The 23061-nt window shown below is 39.4% G+C and overlaps 1 protein-coding gene across 1 annotated transcript in view; it reads left to right on the forward strand.

Annotated features, from left to right (window-relative positions):
- SLC2A13 (solute carrier family 2 member 13) overlaps window positions 1-23061 on the forward strand; it is a 341963-nt gene that overhangs the window by 98052 nt on the left and 220850 nt on the right. Inside the window, exon 3 of the mRNA XM_032803991.2 lies at window positions 11407-11615. Coding sequence (XP_032659882.1) covers window positions 11407-11615 — 209 coding nt within the window. The remainder of the gene's footprint in view (window positions 1-11406; window positions 11616-23061) is intronic.

Genomic DNA, 23061 nt, shown 5'->3' on the forward strand with positions numbered 1-23061 from the left:
CTAGGAACCAGACTGGTTGCACACCAGTGTGAGAACGGGGAGGCCAGCGAGGCTCGCAGAATAGCGGCCAAATAAAAATGTCCGGAGGGCCTGGGGTGAGGGGTGGGCGGAGAGCGCCCTCTTGCAGGGCCTGCTGCAGGAAAACAAAAGAAATAGGTGACAAGGTGGCCTCCACCTTCTGGAGAACAGGGATTGAAAGCAGCCACAGCTGTGGCCAGCTCAGTTAGGGGCGAGCTGGCCCTGATAAGAGGGCTGTGGGCCAGAAGCTGAAGGAATCTCTCTAGCTGTGGAGAGAGAAGAACATAGCTGCCTGAAGGAGCAAGGATACCTGAGGCTGAGCAGTGCTGGGGAAGGGCAAAGGAGCCCCGGGGAGCTCCAGCCTGGCAACTCCCCAGGTTGAGGCCTCGGTTAAGGCCTAAGAAGGTACTGGGGCTGCAGGGTTGCAGCTTGGGAATACACAGAGGCAGCTGGTCCAGTGATGAGTGGCCATTATGGCAATCTGCCCCTTGAGAAAGGGGCTAGATGACGACTGGCAGTAGTTGCTGAGGCAATGGGGGTGTAGAGGGTTGGGGGTTCCCCTGAGAGGGGAGACCCAGTATTTGGGAGTGCTGTGGTGGGCAGAACCCTGAGGTCCGGGTGGGACACGGGGCCTGAGGCAGACACCCGCTGGTAGGGAGCGTGCCGAAGGCTGAAAAGAGCTAATTCTCAAGATGACCAGCAGGAGGCACCTCACCAGTTAGTCTCACTTCTCTACAGTGCCCTTTTCTGTACCTTTTCCAATTCTAATATAGCTTTTCTAAGATGGAGCAACCAGAACTGCATGTAGTGTTCAAGATGTGGGTGTACAATATAGTGGCATTATGATATTGTGTCTTCTTATCTATCCCTTTTCTAATGGTTCCTAACATTGTTAGCATTTTTTGACTGCTGCAGTACATTGAACAGATGTTTTCAGAGAACTATCCACAATGACTCCAAGATCTCTTTCTTGATGGTAACAGCCAATTTAGACACCATATTTTTGTATGTATAGTTGGGATTATATTTTCCAGTGTGCATTACTTTGCACTTGTCAGCTTGAATTTCTTCTTCCATTTTGCTGTCCTGTCACCCAGTTTAGTGAGATTCCCTTTGCAGTCTGCTTTGAACTTAACTATCTTGAGTAATTCTGTATCCTCTGCAAATTTGGCACCTTACTGTTCACCTGCTTTTACAGATCATTTATGAATACTTTGAACAGCATAGGTCCCAGTACATTTCCTTGAGGAAACCCTGCTATTAACGCCTCTCCACTGTGAAAAATGACCATTTATTCTGCCCTTTGTGTCTTATCTTTTAACCAGTTACTGATCCCTGAGGGAATCTTCCCTCTTATCTCATGGCTGCTTAGTTTGCTTAAGACCATTTGATGAGGGACCTCACCAAGGCTTTCTGAAAGTTCTAGTACACTATATCCGCTGGATCACCCTTGTGCACATGCTTGTTGACTGCCTCAAAGAATTATAACAGATTGGTGAGGCATATTTTCCCTTTACAAAAAATGTGTTGACTCTTCCCCAATATATGATGTTCATCTATGTGTCTGATTGTTCTGTTATTTACTTTTAGTTTCAACCAATTTGCCTGAGACTGATGTTAGGTTTACCAGCCTGTAATTGCCAGGATTACCTTTGGAGTATTTACATAACCTATCCTCCAGTCATCTGGTACAGAGGCTGATTTAAGTGATAGGCTCATACCACAGTTAGTAGCTCTGCAATTTCATATCTGAATTCTTGGATGAATAAAACTGTCTGGTTCTCGAGATTTATTACTGTTTAATATATCAATTTGTTCAAAACCTCCACTATTGACACCTCAGTCTAGGATGTTTCCTTAGGTTTCCTTAGATTCCTAAAAACAGTTCTCAGGGGTGTGAGAATCTCCCTCATGTCCTATTCAGTGAAGACTGATGCAAAGAATACTCCTCAACAGCCATCTCTTCCTTAAGTGCTTCTTTGGCATCTTGATCATCCTGTGGACCCACTGATTGTTTGGCAGGGTTCCTGCTTCTGATGTACTTAAAAACATTTTTTTTTTTTTTGCCTAGTTGCGCTTCAAATTCTTTTTTGGCTGCTGAATTATACTTTTACATTTGACTTGCTAGAGTTTATGCTCCTTCCGATGTTGCTCAGTAGGATTTGACTTCCAGTTTTGAAATGATGTCTTTTTGTCTCTAAATGCCTTTTTTTACTCTGTTTAGCCATAGTGGCAATTTTTTGGTCTCTTTGCTGTGTGTGGTGGTGGTGTGGATTTTTTTTTCCATATAGTTTGAGCCTCTATTATGATGTTTTTAAAACATTTCCATGCAGCTTTCAGGCATGTCAGTCTTGTGACTGTTCCATGAAATTTCCACTTTACTAGCTTACCCCCCCCCCCCCCCCCCCCCCCAAGGATTTTGAATTTAATTGCATTTTGGTCTCTATTACTGAGCGATTTAGTTATAGCTAAGATTTTAGTCACGGGCAATAAACAAAAATTCATGGATGCCTGTGACCTGTCCCTGACTTTTACTAAAAATAACTGTTGGAAAAATGGGGCTGACAGGGTAATGAGAGCCTGAGCCTGAGCCGTGCTGCAGGAGGGGAGGGAAGGTGCAGCAACTGCTGCCCGCATGGGAGGGCCCCCCATCAGCTGACAGCTCCAGCCCCGCTGCCCTGGGACTGAAGCGGAAAATGTCATGGGGGTCTCTAGAAATCGTGACCTTTGTGACATAATCTTAGCCTTAATTATAGTCCCTTTTTGGACCAGATCCTGTGCACTATTTAAGATTAAATCAAGAGTTAACTGCTTATTTATTGGGGGAAAATAAAAGCTACAAATGAACAGCAAATGTGAAGGGCTTTATTATGTTTTGAAGATGTATGTCTAACAAGCATGAAAGGCCTTCTTATCTGGACTATGTTTTTATATAATTATGCAACTAAATTAAAATTGTTGCATAGTTTACAATTCCCAGCAAATAAATGAATTGCTAGGCATGTTTGGAAAACCTCTGTCAGTATCTAAAGAATTAGCTTTTACAGTTTCAGGATTTTTTTTTTCAATTTTTAAATCAGACAGAAGAACAAAGTACAGTTGCATGTAACTCAGAACAGTGACTTTATTTAAGTGTAAATTACCCTTCCAGTTTATTTCAAGTGTCAGTTATCTGCTTTCAGTTTTCTTCTGTAAATTTATTAATCTGAAGTAAAAGGTAAATTAACCTTTGATTTTCTTCATGTTCTGCCAGTAGTTCCCTTTTAAATTTTTTGAGCAGATTCTAAATGCCTGTCTTGTTATAAAACCATTTACCTTACTAGTATTTGTACCAAAACTATATTAACCATAAGCCAAATGGCTATTTACCTAATGCCTGGGATTGGGTCCCCTTAAATGGACTTGGCTTGGACAGACAGAGATCACTAGTCCAGGCATCACAAGGGTTTTCTGTCTGCTAGGAGTTAAGCAGTCTGGGGTTTCATCAGAAGTGAATATCAGTAACCTTTCCACCCTTCTAGTAGGAAATGTCCCCAGTCTCCAACATGCCTTCCCCAATGTTTGGTTAGGAACTAGTAGGGGAAAGCAGATAACTCCTCAACTGTGTGTGTGGTGTGTTAAGACTATGGTTTTCAGAGCAGGGACTGTCTTCCTATGCGTATGGAGAGCACCTTGTACATTTTATATATATGTTTATTCTACAAAAATGGAAACCAAAAGAATAGCACAAACAAGTAGGGACCAAATCAGAAGGCGTAAGTCACAAAATGAGTTACATCTACCAAGGGATGTAAAATGCAATAAGAAGAGGTCCTATAAATACATTAGGAGTAAAAAAAACATGAAGAAAAGTGTAGGTCCTCTACTTAGCAGGAAGAGAGAACTAATAACTGATGGCATCAAGAAGGCTGATGAGTTTAATGCCTATTTTGCTTCAGTCTTCACTAAAAAAGTAAATTGTGACCGGATTCTGAACACTATTAATATTAACAACAAGGGGGAAGGAATGCAAGCCAAAATCAGGTAAAGAACAGGTTAAAGAATATTTAAATGTATTTAAGTTTGCATGGCCTGATAAAATTCACTGTAGGGTACCTAAGGAACTAGCTCAAGCAATCTCAGACCCATTAACGATTATCTTTGAAAATTCATGGGGGATGGATGAGGTCCCAGAGGAGTGGAGAATGCCAAAATGAGCTTCTTGTTTATACACCAAAAGGTATGAAGCAAGCAGAGAGGAGGGTTAAAACAACCAAAAGTCTACACACCTCTGATATTACCTAAACCTTAATCTTTCATTGCCACTTCTGGTAAGTTCCCCTTAGCCCAATTTCCTCCATTTCTGGGTTGGGAGAGACAGACTGCCTTTTGTCAACAAAATTGTGTAGCACAGACAAAGCCTTAGTTTCAAGGCAGAGGTTTTTAATGCTGAGGATCTACACTAGGAGCATTTTGCTGGTATAGCCTCACCGGTATACTATACAGGCAAGGTGCTTCTAGTGTGGATGCAATTTATAATGGAGAAGTTCTGCCAGTATAACCACATCTACCCTATGGCCTTTTGTTAGCATAGCTATGTCTGTTACAAATCACAGCCCTGACCTAAGCAGCTATGCCAGTAGAAGTTTGTAGTGCAGACCTGGCCTTAGCAGTCCTTTGATTTTAGACTCTGGGCTTGGAAAAATAGGACTGTTAACCTGGCTGGAGACAGGCTGGTAGGCATTTCCCAATGAACAGGTCCCCCATTGTTCTCTTAAGGACCCTTGGTATTTTTCTTGGAGAGACCTTAACACTATCATTTTGTTTTCTGTTTGTTCCCCCAACCCTCCCAATAGCTTCATTTCGTTTAACTCCAGGCAGTCAGACAGAATACTATCAAGCAGGTAAAATGAGGTACATCTAATATTCAGAAAAATAATAGTTATAGCCCTCATTTTCAACACCCATTTTCTGCTATATTTAAAATTATTACAGTAGGAAATCTTTTTTCTTTACAATATTCCACTATTCTTGTGCACACTCATTCCATTCTGGAGCAACATACTTTTTGAAGAACCTGACAAACTTCTTCTGACATCGCCTCACCTGGGAGCCAGGAACCTAGCTAATACAGCTGGGCGAAAAATTTCGAGTAAAACTTTTTTGTGGTAGAAGAAAATGTAGATTAAGTGATCCCAAAACATTTTGTGAATTTGTGTCTATTTTGCCAGATTGTTTTGGTTTTAAAAGAAAACCCAAAAATTCAGAAAAAAATCAAAATGTTTTAACAGCTAAATGAAATAAAAAATTATTTTAGTTGAAATGACCTGCAAAATTTTCTCAAACTTTATTTTTAAAAATTAAACATTTTAATAAATATTCAAAATGAAGCACTTGGTTTTGCCTCAAAGTTTTTTTTTCCAACTTTTCAGTTTGCCAAAATATTTCAAAATTTTCTTTTCAGTTTGACCCCAAATGATTTTTTTTGACAATTTTTTACAAAGTAAAAAAATCAATGATTTGCCTAGTATTGCTGTTAAAACCTATTGATATTTTTAAATATATTGTATCACTTAGAGGAAAAATGACAATATAAAGATTATAGTAAATTAATTAAAAGATAAAAGTAGGAATCTGGTGGAGGTCCATCAGTAGGTGGAAGTAAACAATAGCTGCCTTACCTTGTAAATAATCTGATGCTCATAGGTCTGTTTACGTTGGTGATCAACAGCTGTAGGGTATGTATGGCACAGCTCTTACTTGAATGCTCAGATGTCACTTAAGTTTTACTAGTATAACTGTAGTAAGGGGTATGATTTATTTATTTATTTATTGCAAACATAGGTAAGCTGGTGAAAGCCCTAGTGTAGATGCAGTTATAACAAATAGCTTATTTTGCTTTGCCAAATTAGACCTTCTATGATGGTATAAGCACCTTTTATACTGGTATAACTGTGAATACTGGTGTAAAGGAGCAAAACAAGGCCTAAGAATTGATATCTTTATCTTGTTATTGCAGCAGCATCCAAAATGATATATGCTTTTATGGAAGTTCAGTTGGTTTTATTGTTACCTCATCCTCCCTTTAATTTAAAGGAATAAACGAGTTATGGATTATGTGTGATTGTAATATATTTAGTCCTCTCTTTTAAAACATTAACTTACTATTAGAGATGGACAAATGGTGGAAGAACCATATGTTGAGGATATCATTTGATGAAGTTTACTGGTGTTCATTGAATAAATATATTCATGAATAGTGTGTGGTAGCCACATGGCTAATTACTTAGTGAATACTGGTGATAGTTGTCAGATATGTTGGTCAAATGCTGCTCAGTCAGCTTTGCCCACTACAGCTTTCTTCTCTAGATTTCTCTTTGTTGTGTCTGCTTTTCTTTTTATAGTAGGTGACAGGATATCGTTTCCTGAGTTGTCTTTACTTGTCCTTTCAACATCTTTCCTGCAGTCTACTCACAAATAAGGTTTGGAATTTACCATCTGATAGTTCATAGAATATCAGGGTTGGAAGAGACCTCAGGAGGTTCATCTAGTCCAACCCCCTTCTCAAAACGGTACCAACCCCAACTAAATCATCCCAGCCTGGGTTTTGTCAAGCTGGACCGTAAAGGATGGAGTTTCCACCACCTCCCTAGGTAACCCATTCCAATGCTTCACCACCCTCTTAGTGAAATAATTTTTCCTGATATCCAACCTAGACCTCCCCCACTGCAACTTGAGACCATTGCTTCTTGTTCTGTCATCTGCCACCACTGAGAAGAGCCTAAGTCCATCCTCTTTGGAACCCCCCTTCAGGTAGTTGAAGGCTGCTATCAAATGCCCCCTCACTCTTCCCTTCGACAGACTAAATAATCCCAGTTCCCTCAGCCTCTCCTCATAAGTCATCTGCTCCAGCCCCCATATCATTTTCTTTGCCCTCTGCTGGACTCTCTTCAGTTTGTCCACATCCTTTCTGTAGTGGAAGGGCCCAGTACTGGACACAATACTCCAGTGCTGAATAGAGGGGGAATAATCACTTCCCTCGATCTGCTGGCAGTGCTCCTACTAATGCAGCCCAATATGCCATTAGGCTTCTTGGCAACAAGGGCACACTGTTGACTCATGTCCAGCTTCTGGTTCACTGTAAATCCCTCTCCGCACTTTTTGGTTGTTTTATCTTTATAGTGTACTTTGCAAAATGTCCAAGAATGAGATTTTTTTGCCCCCACCCCCTGTCTGGAAGCATGCACCTTGAGACTGAAAAACATTTGTTTTTCAGGTCCAGTTAAAATAACCACTGTTAATTCTGTTAGCTAATGGAATTATTTCAGGGTGTGAGGATGTTTGTATACTAAACTTTGCTGTATAAACAATTTACTAGGGGTTTGTTTGCAGCTAGTACAGTCAAGATAACTAATGAAGTGAACAAAGTTTTAGCTGCATTTAGAGTGGTTCCAGGACCATTTGAAATAAAATATTCAGATATCTTCAGGTTTCTTCCAATGCTTGATGCATGTGGTGGTTTCACGTACAATAAAAAGATGAATTTAAAAAAAAAATTACTTAAATTATGCTGTTACCTTCCTGGATGTTCTTTTTTGAATAGCCATAATTTCTAAACAAATCAAACTTTGGCTAGAAAAGCTGAAGGACATTTTATTCTTTAAGATTTTTTTGAGATAGATCATGAAACTGGAGGACTTCTGCCTTTGCCTGACCTTCTGTGATATTTTAAGTGAAAGACCTCTTTGTGAGCTAAATAACACTTTTTCATTACCATGCTGAAAAGCCAGAAAACTATATGAACTTCATACACATGGGGATCCTTTGGAGTATATTCTGAACAAAAATATATGCAGAAATACTTTGAGTACGTATAATTGTGAAAACTAGTTTGCATAAGTGGAAATCTGCTTTAGGTTTGGATGTTATGGAATATCCTGGATTCAGTGTGGGGAAAAAACTCACTTTAGAGCTGAGCCAAGCGTATGTTTCTAGACATGTGTATGATTGGATCTTTTATAGTCTATAATTCTTCAGTGCAGTGTGTTAGAAATATGTAATTGTATTTCAGTTTTACTGTTTTGAAAACTAATATATTTGTGTTTGCAAATACATTATTTATTATTACTCATGTCTGTCATTTTATTTTAGAAGAAATAAAACAGAAGAAATAAGCAAGCACATAGATCAGAACTCTAGGACTCTGTACTGTCAGTTTACTTTTGTCTTCTGTTCTGATTGCCCCATGTAGCCAGGGCAAGATATGACATAAAGTTGTTAATCATTACGGGGTTCCAGCATTGGCAGCCTAGCTAGTTCTCCCAACCACAACCCTGGAGATGATCACAGAATGTTAGCTCAGCCAGCGTATTGTAGATGGAAGAGTAAATTCCAACTCCACATATGGATGATGGTGTTGTTTTGAATTGGACTTTTAAAGACTCTAGAGCTGGATCAAGGCAAACTAGCTTCCAAAAGTCAAAAATGAACTTTTTTTTTTACATGGGTGGGTCCTGTGTCAATTAAAATGAAGTTTCTCTGTTGCGTTTGTGCATATAGTCAGAAAATTGTAAATGTCTACTCCATAGATCCTTACTCCTGTGTATATACAGACTCACAGCAGCTTTACTGACACAACGTAAGTGGGTTACTTTTAAGCCCTGAAAAACCAATATGGCTATGGGAGAGTGAGGAGAATTCTACTTTGACTCAAGCATCAGAGACAGAATTTGTCCCTTCTCTCTATAACCAATTTTCTCTTATCATTTCCTCCCCTCCCTCCTCTCACTGAAGAGACAAACCCAAGTTCCCTCCCCCCACCCCCAAAAAAACAAAACAAAACCCTAAAACAATATTGTAAATAGCCCAGGTAAGGACTTGGGGTATTTATCAACTCAAGACTCTTCGCTACTGCGATTGCTGACATGTGGGGCTTTTACCTCCAGACTCATTCTTGTGAGCCATCTAGATTAAAATCGATGAGCATCCTATCTTCCAAGCATTTCCGAGGGCAGTATCCTCACCTGTTTAAATCACCTTCTGGTCTACAAGAATGGAACCATTAGGGATGGGAAATAGAAGAAATTATGGGCCATATTACCTTGTAGCTGATTTTATACCAGTTCAATTTCATTGATTTCAGTGGAGTTAGTCCTGATTTACACTAGTGTTTAGTGACTATTGTGTTATCATGTGTGTTCGTAATCCCAGCATAGAATCATAGGACTGGAGGGGACTTCAAAAGGTCATCTAGTCCAGTCCCCTGCACTCATGACTGGACTAAATATTATCTAGACCATTGCTGGCAGGTTTGTCTAACCTGCTCTTAAAAATCTCCAGTGATGGAGATTCTAGAACCTCCCTAGGCAATTTATTCCAGTGCTTAACTACCCTGACAGCAAGTTTTTCCTAATGTCCAACCTAAACCTCCCTTGCTGCAATTTAAGAGCATTGCTCCTTGTCCTGTCATCTGAAGTTAGAGAATAATTTTTCCTCCCTCCTCTTTGTAACAGCCTTTTCTTTACTTGAAAACTGTTATCATGTCCCCTCTCAATCTTCTCTTTACTAGGCTAAACATACCCATTTTTTAAGATCTTCTATCATAGGTCATGTTTTCTAGATCTTTAATTGTTTTTGTTGCTCTTCTCTGGACTTTCTCCAATTTGGCCATATCTTTCCTGAAATGTGGTGCCCAGAAGTGGACACAATACTGCAACTGAGGCCTGAGTAAGAATGGAAGAATTATTTCTCACGTCTCATTTACAACACTCCTTCTAATGCATCCCAGAATGACGTTGTGTTTTTTTTTGTTGTTGCAATAGTGTTGCACTGTTGACTCATTTAGCGTGTGATCCACTATGCCCCCTCAGACACCTTTCTGCATTGCTCCTTCCTAGGCAGTCATTTACCATTTTGTATGTCTGCAACTGATTGTTCCTTCTGAAATGGAGTATTTTGCATTTGTTCTTATTGAATTTTATCCAGTTTACTTCAGGCCATTTCTCCAGTTTGTCCAGATCATTCTGAATTTTAATCTTATCCTCCAAAGCACTTGTAATCCTTCCCAGCTTGACATCATCCACAAACTTTATAAGTGTAGCTCTGTGCCATTATGCAAATCACTGATGAAGATATTGGACAGAACTGAACCCAGAACTGATCCCTGTGGGACCCCATTTGATATGTTCTTCCAGCTTGACTGTGAACGACTGATAACTACTCTCTAGGAATGGTTTTAAAATAAGTTGTGCACCCCCTTTATAGTAGCTCCATCTAGGTTGATTTTCCCTAGTTTGTTTATGAGAAGCTCATTAGACAGTATCAAAAGCCTTACATGTGATATATCTTTACTTCTCCCCATCCACAAAGCTTGTTACTGTGTCAAAGGAAGCTGTTAGATTGGTTTGACATGATTTATTCTTGACAAATCCATGCTGACTGTTACTTATCACCTTACAATCATCTAGATGTTTGCAAATTGATTGCTTAATTATTTACTCCATTATCTTTCCTGATACTGAAGTTAAGCTGACTGGTCTGTAATTCCCCGGGTTATCCTTATTTCCCTTTTTATAGAGTGATACTATATATGCCCTTTTCTAGTCCTCTGGAATCTCTCCTGTCTTCCATGACTTTTTTCAAAGATAATCACTAATGGCTCAGATAGCTCTTTAGTCAGCTCTTTGAGTAGTCTAGGATTATTTCATCAGGCCCTGGACACTGAATGATATCTGGCTTGTCTGTGTAATTTTTAACTACTTGTTTTCCTATTTGAGCCTTTGATCCTACCTCATTTTCACTGACATTAACTATGTTAGACGTCTAATCGCTACTAAACTTTTTGATGAAAACTGAAACAAAGAAGTAATTTAGCACTTCTGCCATTTCCCCATTTTCTGAAGGGTTTCCAGTGAAGAATTTGATATTTTTAAGACTGCCATAGCATTTGTTTTTGAGGCTATTTTCTCCATCTCCTGGGATTTTTTAAAACATCCTGGGAACTTCTTTGGGGGAGTTTTACATTTTGGGGCCATCAATGTGAATTGCCTTGTAGAAATGGCAATTATAATGTCGAGTCTTCTGTTGATGGTGCTGAGAAGTGCGGTCATAAAGGCAGATGTGTTGTACCATAATTATTTTGTATAGAGATGAAATTGCAAGTTAGTCTTTGTAGTGATTATTTGTCTTTTTTAACACCCAAGTTAAATGTAAGCAGCACGACAGTCTCTTCAAGATTCCTTTTGATTCTGATTGAAAATTCTGGAAGCTGCTTTTGTGAAGCATACATTCACCCATTTGGTTATTTAAGCTGCAGGATGTGTTTTCAGAAAGTGGCTAATGGGAGCTGGAGAACTTGCAGATGTGAGACATTTTAAAGTTTGAATTAAAGATATTTTTGTTTGTTTGTAGGTACATGCTGGGCCTCTCAGCAGTTCCAGCAATTATACAGTTTTTTGGCTTCCTGTTTCTTCCTGAAAGCCCCCGCTGGCTGATTCAGAAAGGCCAAACTCAGAAAGCACGGAGAATTCTGTCTCAGATACGTGGCAACCAGACAATTGATGAGGAATATGATAGTATCAAGAACAACATTGAAGAGGAAGAAAAAGAAGTTGGAGCGGGTAGGTTAGAAATTTCTTGGCATCTCTTTCCACCTATGTCACTAAAGAGGCAAATAACAGGAAATTGTACGTTGTGGTAATTTAATGTTTTTTCCTGATCTTGTAAATATTTCAAGTATTGTCATACTGGTAGTTTAAGTCTAAAGAAATTCATCTGTGGAACTGAAGATGCTGTTGTAAATGCTATCCTGATTTTATTTTTTAAGTGAGGAAAAAATGAAGCTATGTATTATAAGATTTTATGTTATCACTTGAAATGTATGTTTAAAGAAGGAATAAGCAAGGCATGTAGTTCACAAATAATCTGTATATTGTAAGATGGACATGAGTAGATTTATACTTAAGTATATCTATTTTGGATGTTTATTTCTATCATTTATAGAAAAAAGATTGGTATGTAGGAAAGGACAAAATTGAGGCAGCAGCCGGAGCCCCAGGCCCTTTAAACAGCCAGCGGAGCCCTGCTGCTGCAGTCCCGGGGTAGCAGCGACAGGGCTCCGGCGGTGATTTAAAGGGCCCGGGGCTCCCCACAGCAGATGGAGCCCCAGACCCTTTAAAGCGCTGCCCGAGCCCCGCTGCTCCCGTGCTATATGCGAACCTGTGTTATATCAGGTCGCGTTATAGTGGTGTAGAGGTGTATAAGTAATTATGCAAGAAGTACAAGACAGCCTTTGAAGGTCATTATTTCTGAAATCGCCAAAGAGACAACTTCTACCACTCAGAGCTGGTGGGAAGTGCAACAGGAGTTACCTAGTGGTGGTGTGTATTTAAAATTTTTCCTGTCTGATAGTACATAATCAAATACTTTGTTGCTGTTGGTTTGGTGTCTGCCACGGGTTACACAGTTTGAAGTGCTTTTGGAGTCATGTGCATTTTGGTTGGGATTTTCAAAAGTGTATAACTCAGGAGTACAAGTCAACTTAGTGGCACTTGGGGTGTGTAATTGACTTACACACTTGAAAATCACACTCCAAAGCACACATTTCAAAGCTATTTTAGCTGTAGTAGTTTTTGTGCATGGTTTAAAACTGTGATTCTCAACCAGTGGTACATGTACCCCTAGGGATACTCAGAGGTTTTCCATGGGGTACATCATCTCATCTAGATCAGTGTTTCTTAACCTGTAGGTCATGACCGTGGAAGGGGCCGTCACAGGACCGGTTTAGGGTTGTTGCAAGTGTAGGGCCAGCTTTAGGGGATGGCAACTGCCTGGGGCTCCATGGCACGGGGTGCACTACAAAGCTAAGATACATGCTTAATATGTGGGTGGCTGGGCTCGGGTTTCCGTATGTGGGAAAGGTTGAGAACCACGGGTTTAAAGAAGCTAGCCTTTATAAATTCAAGTACAGTAACTCCTCACTTAATGTTGTAGTTATTTTCCTGAAAAATGCAACTTTAAGTGAAACGGTGTTAAACGAATCCAATTTTCCCATAAGATTTGATGTAAATGCAGGGGGTTAGGTTCCAAGGAAAATTTTGGGGGGCAAACAAAAGGCATTATATACTGTACAGTACTGTACTGTGGTGGGGAGGTGCCCCTGGCTTACTCCTGGAGCTCAGGGCTGGGGGTGTAGGGTCTGGGAGGGAGTTTGGGTGTGGGAGTTGCTGAAAGTACGCAAAATCATAGTTCCTGCTCATGTATCCACTCCTAGTTCCAAGGAATATAAAAAGTACAGATGTAGCAAAGCACATATTGCAAGTGAAATCAAACATGAAACCAAGCACATTTAAATTTCATTTAGGATCCTGTTGAAAGTGTTATCTGCATGAAGACTGAATAACTGGAGTTTACATGGATGATGTGTGAGAGATTGCAGAGTCTGGATTCAGCGTGGGACTGCAACAGAATCCCTTCTTTCCCCCATTTTCCCCCCTCCCTCTCCCTCCCTTCTCTCACCTGTGGACTAGATCAGTGACTGCATCACCCTCTGTGCTATTTTGCATGAGCTGCTATATAATTATGCATCTCTAGACTCCTCCCTTGGCCTGGCCTATATCACACCTTATGTGACAACCTCGGGAAGACACAGTGGGTGTGTAGAGGTCTCCCCACCATGGTGACTTCATGTGTAGTTCTCCCTTGTAACACTCTGTGAGGCTTACACGATGCACTGCACCTCTGCCTCTGGGTGCAATTCACCCAGAATGATCTACAAAATTCAACAATATTGCAGTAGATGGTGATCAATCTAATGTTCTGCTCCTATAGCAGACTATCCAGTGATGGCCTTTGCTCTCTGCTTAACAGTCTACTTGTGTCTGTAATGATAAAATGTGTTCTCCATAAGTCCTTTGTTTCTGGAAATGGGAGGGAGGCATCCATCTCTTCCTCTTTCTCTTACTCCTTCAGCCTAGAATGGTTGTTAATTTTTGTACATTCTGAACTCAGACCTGGCGTTGGGCTGAATATGAGAAGAGTTTTTGTTCTCTGAAATTAATCCTTGATTTCCCTCACAACTTGTTCCTGGTCATCAGAGTCAAAATGGGCATTCCCACCTCCATTCTTGGGTTATATGTTCTCCTGCTTAGAGCTGGTGCATTCTTTCTTCTTGTAAGTTAGTTCCTTATCTTCACTTGGTTTCAGCCTGCAACAGATTTTCCTGTAAAGTTAATTGGGTCAGGAATTTTTCTCTACCAGTACCCTGAATACATGATTATTGTTGGCTACCAGTCTGTTCTCCAGCTGCTCTATCATCAAGCTGCACTTTGCCAATATTTTTGCAGGAGCAGAGTTTTCCAGTACCCTCTCTTTTATTTCTTGTAACTTTTCTTTCATGACCATGTTTCGGTTCTGTCACTCTGAGTCTGTGGTGTTTGCTACAACAATTTTAAACTGGTCCTGCAGAGAGATCCTAGATGTGTGTTGTTCATTAATTCTTAAAAGTAACTCTTCCATTAGTTCCCTTTTGAATGCCTTTATCTTTACTGAGAGTTGCACTGTGTGGCAGGCCTGCAGCCCAAAAAGATATTAGTTTGCTTGCTGCAATGGACATCAGCTAAATTTGAGTGTACAGGAGTGGGGTGTTTCTATGATCCTGCATTATGGATGCAGGGCTGCTTATGTCACCCTTGCTGAGGGGTTAGAACTGTATGTAAAACTCAGTAATTATTGCAGACTCATGCTGTTAGGTGGATCTTATCACTTAACACGGTGTAAGATGGGTTGTTGTCTCTGACAGAAGGAACTAGGGCTACTTAAGGAAAACCGAAGAACAGCGAGGTTTGTGTAAACAGCTTAGCTGGAAGTTTTTGTTGTCAGTCACAAAACCAAATACCAGGAAGGGCATAGGTCTGGATATAGTGTGGTGTGCGTGTATACTTTATGAGGCTCAGGCAGAAAAATGTCCTGGTTACAGGGGAATTTCAGTTTTATTCTTGGCTTTTCAACAATTTGAATTCAGATCCATTTTCTTTATTGTCTTCTTGAAAGAAACAAGCAGAACTCTACGCATCTGATAACACACATTCTGTAAGAGATTTTGACTGGCTTTGAGCTGAAGCCAAAGAACAATACTGTTGGATGACCTACAATTCTGAGAATGTAGGCAAATGAAATATGAAAATGTCTGATGTCCCCAAAAATGTCTAGGGAAATCACTAAGCAGCATATGTGAGATAGTGTAATTAGAAAATGACTCCTGCAGTAATTTCGCCATGAATGTGGAAGGTGTCAGACGGTTAACACATCTAAAATGATAAACAGTAGATAAACAAGGCAGCAAATAAAAAGTTGTTCTGATGTTCCTTCCATTTGTTGACATGCCCTTGAAAGGCTGGCTTAATTTGTCTACCACATCGCTGCTCTTCATTGAAAAGTGCACTGTATAATAAGCATAATGGTCATGTCCTCAGTGAGACAAATAAGGTGAAGAGTGTATATTTTAAAGGATATATTTATTCTATTTCTAATATATTTTAGAGCAGTGCTAAAATGTTGGTCCTAAATCTGTTCACAAGACAAACTTCCAAAAGTTATTCTGTAGCATTGGAGAGTAGTTCATGTGTAGTTGACTGCTATGAAGAATCTTCTCTAAGACTTCATTTCCCTAGCAGTAAAGTGTTTGGAGTGTCATGTATAGATGTTGTTTTCCTATCTTCACAAAATCTAGCTGTAAACCCTGGGTTTTAAGGTAGCATTTTGTAAGTAAACCCTTGGTCTGGAAATTTAACCTGGAAAGGAAGGCTAATTACTTTGCCCTTTAAAGGTCAGATGTTCTTCAGGGAAGGATGTGATACAGCACTAAATTACATTCCAGAACAAAATCCTCTTTACTTACAGCCAAGGAAGAAAAGACATATATTTAAAGGCTGCTTCTGAAGACAAGACATTTTTCAGGCATTCACCATGAAAGCTGACATTTGCACATTTCTACGTTTGCCTTTTTGCTGACTTTCCTAAACAGAACAACAGTAGAGACTAGTATGACTCTACTCACTGTAACAAGACAAGTTTGATGTCAGTCTGTTATTTGTTCAGACATTATCAGTAGGAATGGGGCAGAGTTCACTTCATGAAAGCTAATATTAATATTTGGTGTGTGCTTTCAATAACTAGAACTTGCATTAAAGTTTTTTTGGTTAGCTCAAGCTTCAACAGGGTGTTAGATCCTTTGACAAAGAAAACTAGGCCTTTGAAAGTACAATAAATCTTCTGCATATCAACTTTATGCCCACCCCACTAAAGGAAAAGTGTATGAATTAAAAATGTACGAACAGTTTCTTAATCTCCAGAAAATTTCAAACCAGAACTTTGGAAAATAGTAAATCAAGGAAATTTGGTCTTCATCAGTCTTCAGAATACTTATCAACATACACCGGTTGCTTCAAACCAATCATCATCTATAGATTGGAGTTGGATGGCAACCCTAAATATATAACTGTATTCATTTTGGTCTAGCTACAGCTATAGCTCAGGTTTTAAAAATATAGAGAAAGAGGCAATCAGACTTTCCTCCAATAAGGCAAAAAGTGCATTCTTTTGTACTTGGGTTAAACCAGTGAGAATAACTACCTTGGCTTTCAAGTTAGTTTCCAGAAGTTAGAGATTTCCGATCCCAATTTCCATACCATTTAGGAGCTCAGATAAATTCTAGGAAACTGTAAAAGCAAGAATATTTCTTGGATTTGAAAGAAATATGTCATCCAAATAAATTCAGTATTGTTAAGTCAGCTTTATAGCACTGTAAACTTGCATAGTGGTGTACAAGCTTAGAACAAGATACATGCCATGCTCCAAACTGTTTGCAAACTAATGGACAAGACATAGGTGAGATGGAGCACAAGACATCAGGTAAAAGAGCATGTGCAGAGGTGGTTGATTTGAAAGATTCCTGGAAGTAGTAAGCTTGAGCAGTTGTTTGGCTGACAAGTAGAGATTGTTGTGTATAGCATAAATAATGGCAAGGGGCCAAAAGGAAGTGGAAGAAGGAAGGACTGAGGGAAATAGGAACGAAGAGCAAAGATGAAGGAGTAAGGTTCTGTAGAGTTGAGGAAGTAGGCTTACTCCTTCTCTGAATAATTCATTAAAAAGATTTAAGGGAGGTGACATAGTGAAGGTGGAGAGATGACTTTTGTAGTGACATTGAATAAATTGGAGCAGGGAGCACTGTCTTGATTAATGAAGGCTTCTTGTCTTCACAATGACAGTTTTGATTAGGTGGATGATGAGGACAGGGAAGATTTTGATTGTTATGGTGAAAGTGGCAACACTTAGTTCATGGCCTGGGACCCGTGCCATTGGGACAGATTCTTCAGTGATGTAATTTTGTTTACCTAATATGTTTGAACAATAGCCTGTGAGGTTTACTTCCCTCAACATGACTGTGATCTCTAATCTGCTACTAGTCTCAGTGCTAGAATTTGTTGGTGAAAGAATATGCTTGTTAAAGGCTATAAATGTGTCCCTTCAAAGTGGGTGGAGAATAACCCATCAACACTGAAAGAAGAGCATCTAGATAGCAAGTTCAATTTAAGGTCAGATTGGTTGAGTATGTAGTGCAATCAGCCTAGTGAATAGTCTCTGATTTTTCATGTTGATTTGTCAGAAGCAGCCAGGGAAACACAACTTTGAATTTCCTGATTTTTTTTGTATGCACATGCATTAACCACACAACTTGTACTATCTGGGAACATATGTTTTTATGTGGTAGTCATATTGATATAATTTTGGCTAAGAGATAAGCATATGTAAATATAAAAGACATATTCATAATGTGATTAAAACGAAATGAAATTATGCTACCTTCAGAATATCTAATGGTATTCAAGAGTTCATTTAATTAAAAAGGAAAAAAGTCTGTTTTTTCGCTATTTCAACTTCAGAACTGAATATACAATTTCAAAAAGATTACTTCCACGGTACTGCATATTTTGTAAGAGAGATTTAGGCAAAAATGCAGTATTACATGAAAGAGTTAAATGGGCATAGAGGAAAGATTTCTTTGACCACTAGGAAACAATTGTAACACCCCACTACCGTTAAACGATACAATTCATTGTTTGGCCAGAACATACTCTGACAGCTAAAATTGGAGTAAGCTTGTAGGTTCTTCGCTCTTTAACCTTGTGAAGATGCGTGGGAAACTGTAAAATAGATATTTTAATATGATGAATAAAAGTCCACATAATTATTTAATACATTGAAATTCCTAAGGTGAAAGGACTAGAGCAGAAGAATACTCTTGTTTGATAAACTTTTGTTTATTCAGACATTAGTTATTGAAGCATACCTTTTTTAACATTATTAATAGTCACCTTGCTAAATTGTAGGTGCCATGGTTACAGGGCTAGCTTTCCCCTCCCTCTCCCCCATCCCGGCACTCTGAGTTCATAGATTCCAAGGCCAAAAGGGACCATTGTGACAGTCTAGTCTCATCTCCTGAGTAACACAGGCCATAGAACTTTCCCCAATTAATTCCTAGAGTGGAGCTTTTAGAAGAACATCCACTCTTGATTTAAAAATTGTCAGTGATAAAGAATCTAGCACAACCTTTGGTAAATTGTTGTAATGGTTAGTTACTCTGCTGGTTATAATTTATTTCCAGTCTGAATTTGTCTAGCTTCAACTTCCAGCCATTGAATCATGTGATACCTTTTTCTGGTAGATTGAAGAGCCCATTAGGATATATTGGTTGCTCATATAGATACCTATGAAGTCTAATCAAGTCACTCTTTAACCTTCTATTTGTTAAGCTAAATTGATTGAGCTCCTTGAGTCTATCGCTATAAGGCATGTTTTCTAACCATTTAATCAGTCTCTGGCTCTTCTCTGAACCCTCTTTAATTTATCAACCTTCTTCAGTTTTGGACACCAGAACTGGACACAATATTCCAGTATTGGTGCATCACTGCCAAATATAGAGGTAAAATGTTACGCTGTCTGGAGTGGCTCACAACTGTGTGTGCCTACCTCAGGGCATGCACCCCAAACTGGTGGCGTGTCTATAATTAGTTTTTACCAAGGTAGTAACACAAGTGAACTCCTGGATCACTATACCAGTCTTACCATGGAGTCAGATGCAGTCCCGATAGCCACTCCAGTCTATCTTGCCACTCAGGCAAACTGGTCTTTGATAGATGGTCACCTATACCAAAGATCACATCACATTGCTCCCAGTTCCAAGAGACCAGCCACTTACCCCAGATCAATTGGTACTCTAGATCTTACACCAAAGACAATGCTGGTTGCCAGTTCTATAGAAAACTAATTAAAGGTTTATTAGCTAAGAAAAAGAAGTGAGTTATTGAGAGGTTAAAGCAGGTAAAATATATGTACAGGTGAGTCAGTCTATAATACCAAACCTGCCAGTTTTCCAAAAGCCTCTCAGGGCTACCCAGGATATCTCTGGGGACCTCTGTCTTCTCATTCAGTTATTCTGCCCTGTAAGAGTCCAAACAGTTCAGAGATGAAGACTCTTTCCTTGAATCCATACTTGTAGCTTCTTCTCACAGAAAACAAAGCTGACCGTATCACTACTCACACGGACTTCTCCTTTGATGATTGAGACTGAGGAATCCACTTAGAGTCTTTGACATCTGGTCATCACACACAGTGGCCACTTGCTTTGAAATTAGCACTTTTCTGTTAAAGTTCTTCATTTGCATTCCACAAAGCTTCTTTCTCAGATGGGTTATTTAGTTGTAGGGATGTACACGATGTAAATGTTTGCTACTACATTGTAATAGGATACTGATAAGCTAGTAGGATAACTGGCATCTTGTCAGTGGAGCAAAACAGGATTTTATTAAGGGAAATTCTGTACCTGTTATGAATAAATCTACTACAACAGGTGATTTTAAGGGGTGGGGGGGAACGATTTCTCTTATTTCCAAGATCCCACAAGGATCAGCAGCAGTCATATCTTCTTTAAAGAACATGTTAATTTAGCTTATCAACAGGTAAAATAGATATTTTTCCATTTTAAAATGTTGCTATTTATTAATGTTGAGTTTACATGTCTGTAAAAAGAGGAAGTAAATACCCAGGACAAAAGCAATTTTTTTCCGTGTTGACACTTTTCTCCAGTCTCATTGGCATAATATACAGTGACTCAATTTATTAAAACTTTGTTCCACAAAATAAAAATTGTTCAATGGTCTTTCATAACACGGTGGATCTGACGTGTTTTTTCAAAGCTTTGCATGTTCTACCTCAGAGGAACTGAACTTATTATGTAGGTTACAGACTCTCTCAACACTTGCAGAAAAGTATAACAAAAGGTACTAATTAAGATAAGAATAAAGATATTACTAGTAAGAGAGCTTTTTTTTCACTGATTAAGCATATAATACTAGGGCCAGAGGTGCTGCAAACAATTTCCAAATCAAAACCTACATTATTTAGGAAACTTTACATAATTTGTTCTGTTGAACCCTGCTATTTTATTGCTTAAGGATGAACTGTGTACGTGAACACATTTTTCTAAATGGGTGGTTTACCTGTTTCTAAATGTTCAATATATTAGAAAGCATTTAGCTGTTTCTTCAAACATTCTACTGAGGAAGGTTTAAAAGTTGTTAACTTCTAGCCTCCTATTTAACAATGTGGCCAAGAATTTCAAAAGTGATGTGTATATTTTTGGGTACCCAAACTGAGACCCCTTAACAGGGCCTGATTTTCACAGGGTGAGTTCTTGGCACTTTCTGAAAATCAGGGCCTTTAAGGTATCTCAAGTTGAGCATCCAAAAACCGATGTACTAGAAATCACTAGTCAGTTAAAAATCCCAATCTAGATTAATATAAATCATAGAAATGTAGGGCTGGAAGGGACCTTGAGGTCATTTATTCATCCCCCTGTGCTGAGTCAGGATGAAGTAGACCTAGACCATCCCACAGGTGTACATATGTCACCTGTTCTTAAAAACTATAATGATGGAGGTTCCACACCTCCATGGGTAACCATTATGTATATGTCTTTCGTTTTAAAGGCCAACATAATGATACAATCCCAGTCATATAAGGACTGGCTGGAGTTTTGGAACCTGATACAGGAAATTATTGAGTGAAATTCTGTACCTTATGTTAAGCAGGATGTCAGGCTAGAAGATTATAATGGTTCCTTCTGGCCTTAAAATCTATGGAATCTGTAAATGTCACCCAATCGATAACTTTTTTCCAATAATACCCTATTATAAAACATCTTATTGCAATTGTAAACCTGAAATTGGAAAGATGTTTGACAACTTGCCTTGTTAGAATTTGGCGTTCTATCAGTTAGTACGAACTTGTTTTATTTTTAAGATGCATGATTGTAAATGTGAAAGTTGTGTTAGGAGGATGTGGACGTGACCCAATCTCATGGCATCGACTTAGTTAAACATTCATTTTTAATTAAGTTTGGCATCAGTAGTTTGTTAATATCGGGGCATGAACTGTTAATTCATCACTTACGTTGCCTCAGGCTTATAATGTATCACACCACAGTACCTGTCTTATTTCTTAATTATTAGCACAAAAAGAATTGGATAAATTCCCTCCCTGACTACTTAATTACATCCTCTGGGTAAATTCACTATATCAGGACAAGTGGAAATGTTAATAGTTTCACCTAACGTGCAATAAGGAATCACTTCTGCAATGTGTGGGGCATGGGCTAGGTCTAAATTTTTTATTTCACACTTTTATTTGAGTTTCTAGTCTACACTGCGAGTTTAGGTCGAATTTAGCAGCATTAGATCGATTTAACCCTGCACCCATCCACACGATGAAGCCATTTTTGTCGACTTAAGGGGCTCTTAAAATCGATTTCAGTACTCCTACCTGACGAGGGGATTAGCACTGAAATCAACCTTGCTGGGTCAAATTTGGGGTAGTATGGATGCAATTCGACGGTATTGGCCTCTGGGAGCTATCCCAGAGTGCTCCATTGTGAGCGCTCTGGACAGTGCTCTCAACTCAGATGCAGTGGCCAGGTAGACAGGAGAAGCCCTGCGAACTATTGAATTTCATTTCCTGTTTGCCCAGCGTCGCGAGCTGATCAGTACAGGTGACCATGCAATCTCATCAGCAGAGGTGACCATGCAGTCCCAAAATCACAAAATAGCTCGAGGATGGACCGAACAGGAGGTACTGGATCCATCACTGTATGGGGAGACGAATCCCTTCCAAAAGACGAAATGCTGGAATATTTGAAAAAATCTCCAAAGGCATGAAGGACAGAGGTTATAACAGGGACCTGTAGCAGTGCCGCATGAAACTTAAGGAGCTGAGGCAAGCCTACCAAAGAGGCAAACAGCCACTCTGGGGCAGACCCCCAGACATGCCGCTTCTGTGATGAGCTGCAGGCCATTCTAGCATCCCCTTTCCTTGCCTTGTGGATAGCAGATGGTACAGTATGACTGGTAGCTGTCATTGTCATCTCTTTTCCCTTTCCCCCTCCCCAGTTCAAGATGGAGCCAGGCTCTGTGTCAGCCAGGGTATCTGAGCCTGACCGTGGGAAAATTGAACCTGAAGAAACCAATGAAACTTTGTCAGAGGAAAAAACAATGATGTTGTCTTTTTGCATTAACAAGTATAATGAATCACTGTTGAGTAATACTGTTGTAAACTTTAAAAGTGATGTAGTATTTTTGTTTTATGTAGTGTGTATTGAAACATTTTTTAACATCCAGTATTGAATAATTATCTCAACATAGAAGACAATTAAGTTAGTCAGGCATGACTTGCCCATGGTGAATCCATGTTGACTCTTTCTGATCACCTTCCTCTCCTCCAAGTGCTTCAAAATGGATTCCTTGAGGACCTGCTCTATAATTTTTCCAGAGACTGAGGTGAGGCTGATTGGTCTGTAGTTCCCCGGATTATCCTCCTTCCCTTTTTAAAAGATGGGCACTATATTTTCCTTTTTCCAGTCATCTGGGACCTCCTCCAATCACCATGAGTTTTCAACAGTAATGGCCAATGGCTCTGCAGTCACATCAGCCAACTCCCTCAGCACCCTTAGATGCA

This window comes from Chelonoidis abingdonii, chromosome 1 (assembly GCF_003597395.2).
Source record: "Chelonoidis abingdonii isolate Lonesome George chromosome 1, CheloAbing_2.0, whole genome shotgun sequence".
NCBI lineage: Eukaryota > Metazoa > Chordata > Testudines > Testudinidae > Chelonoidis > Chelonoidis abingdonii.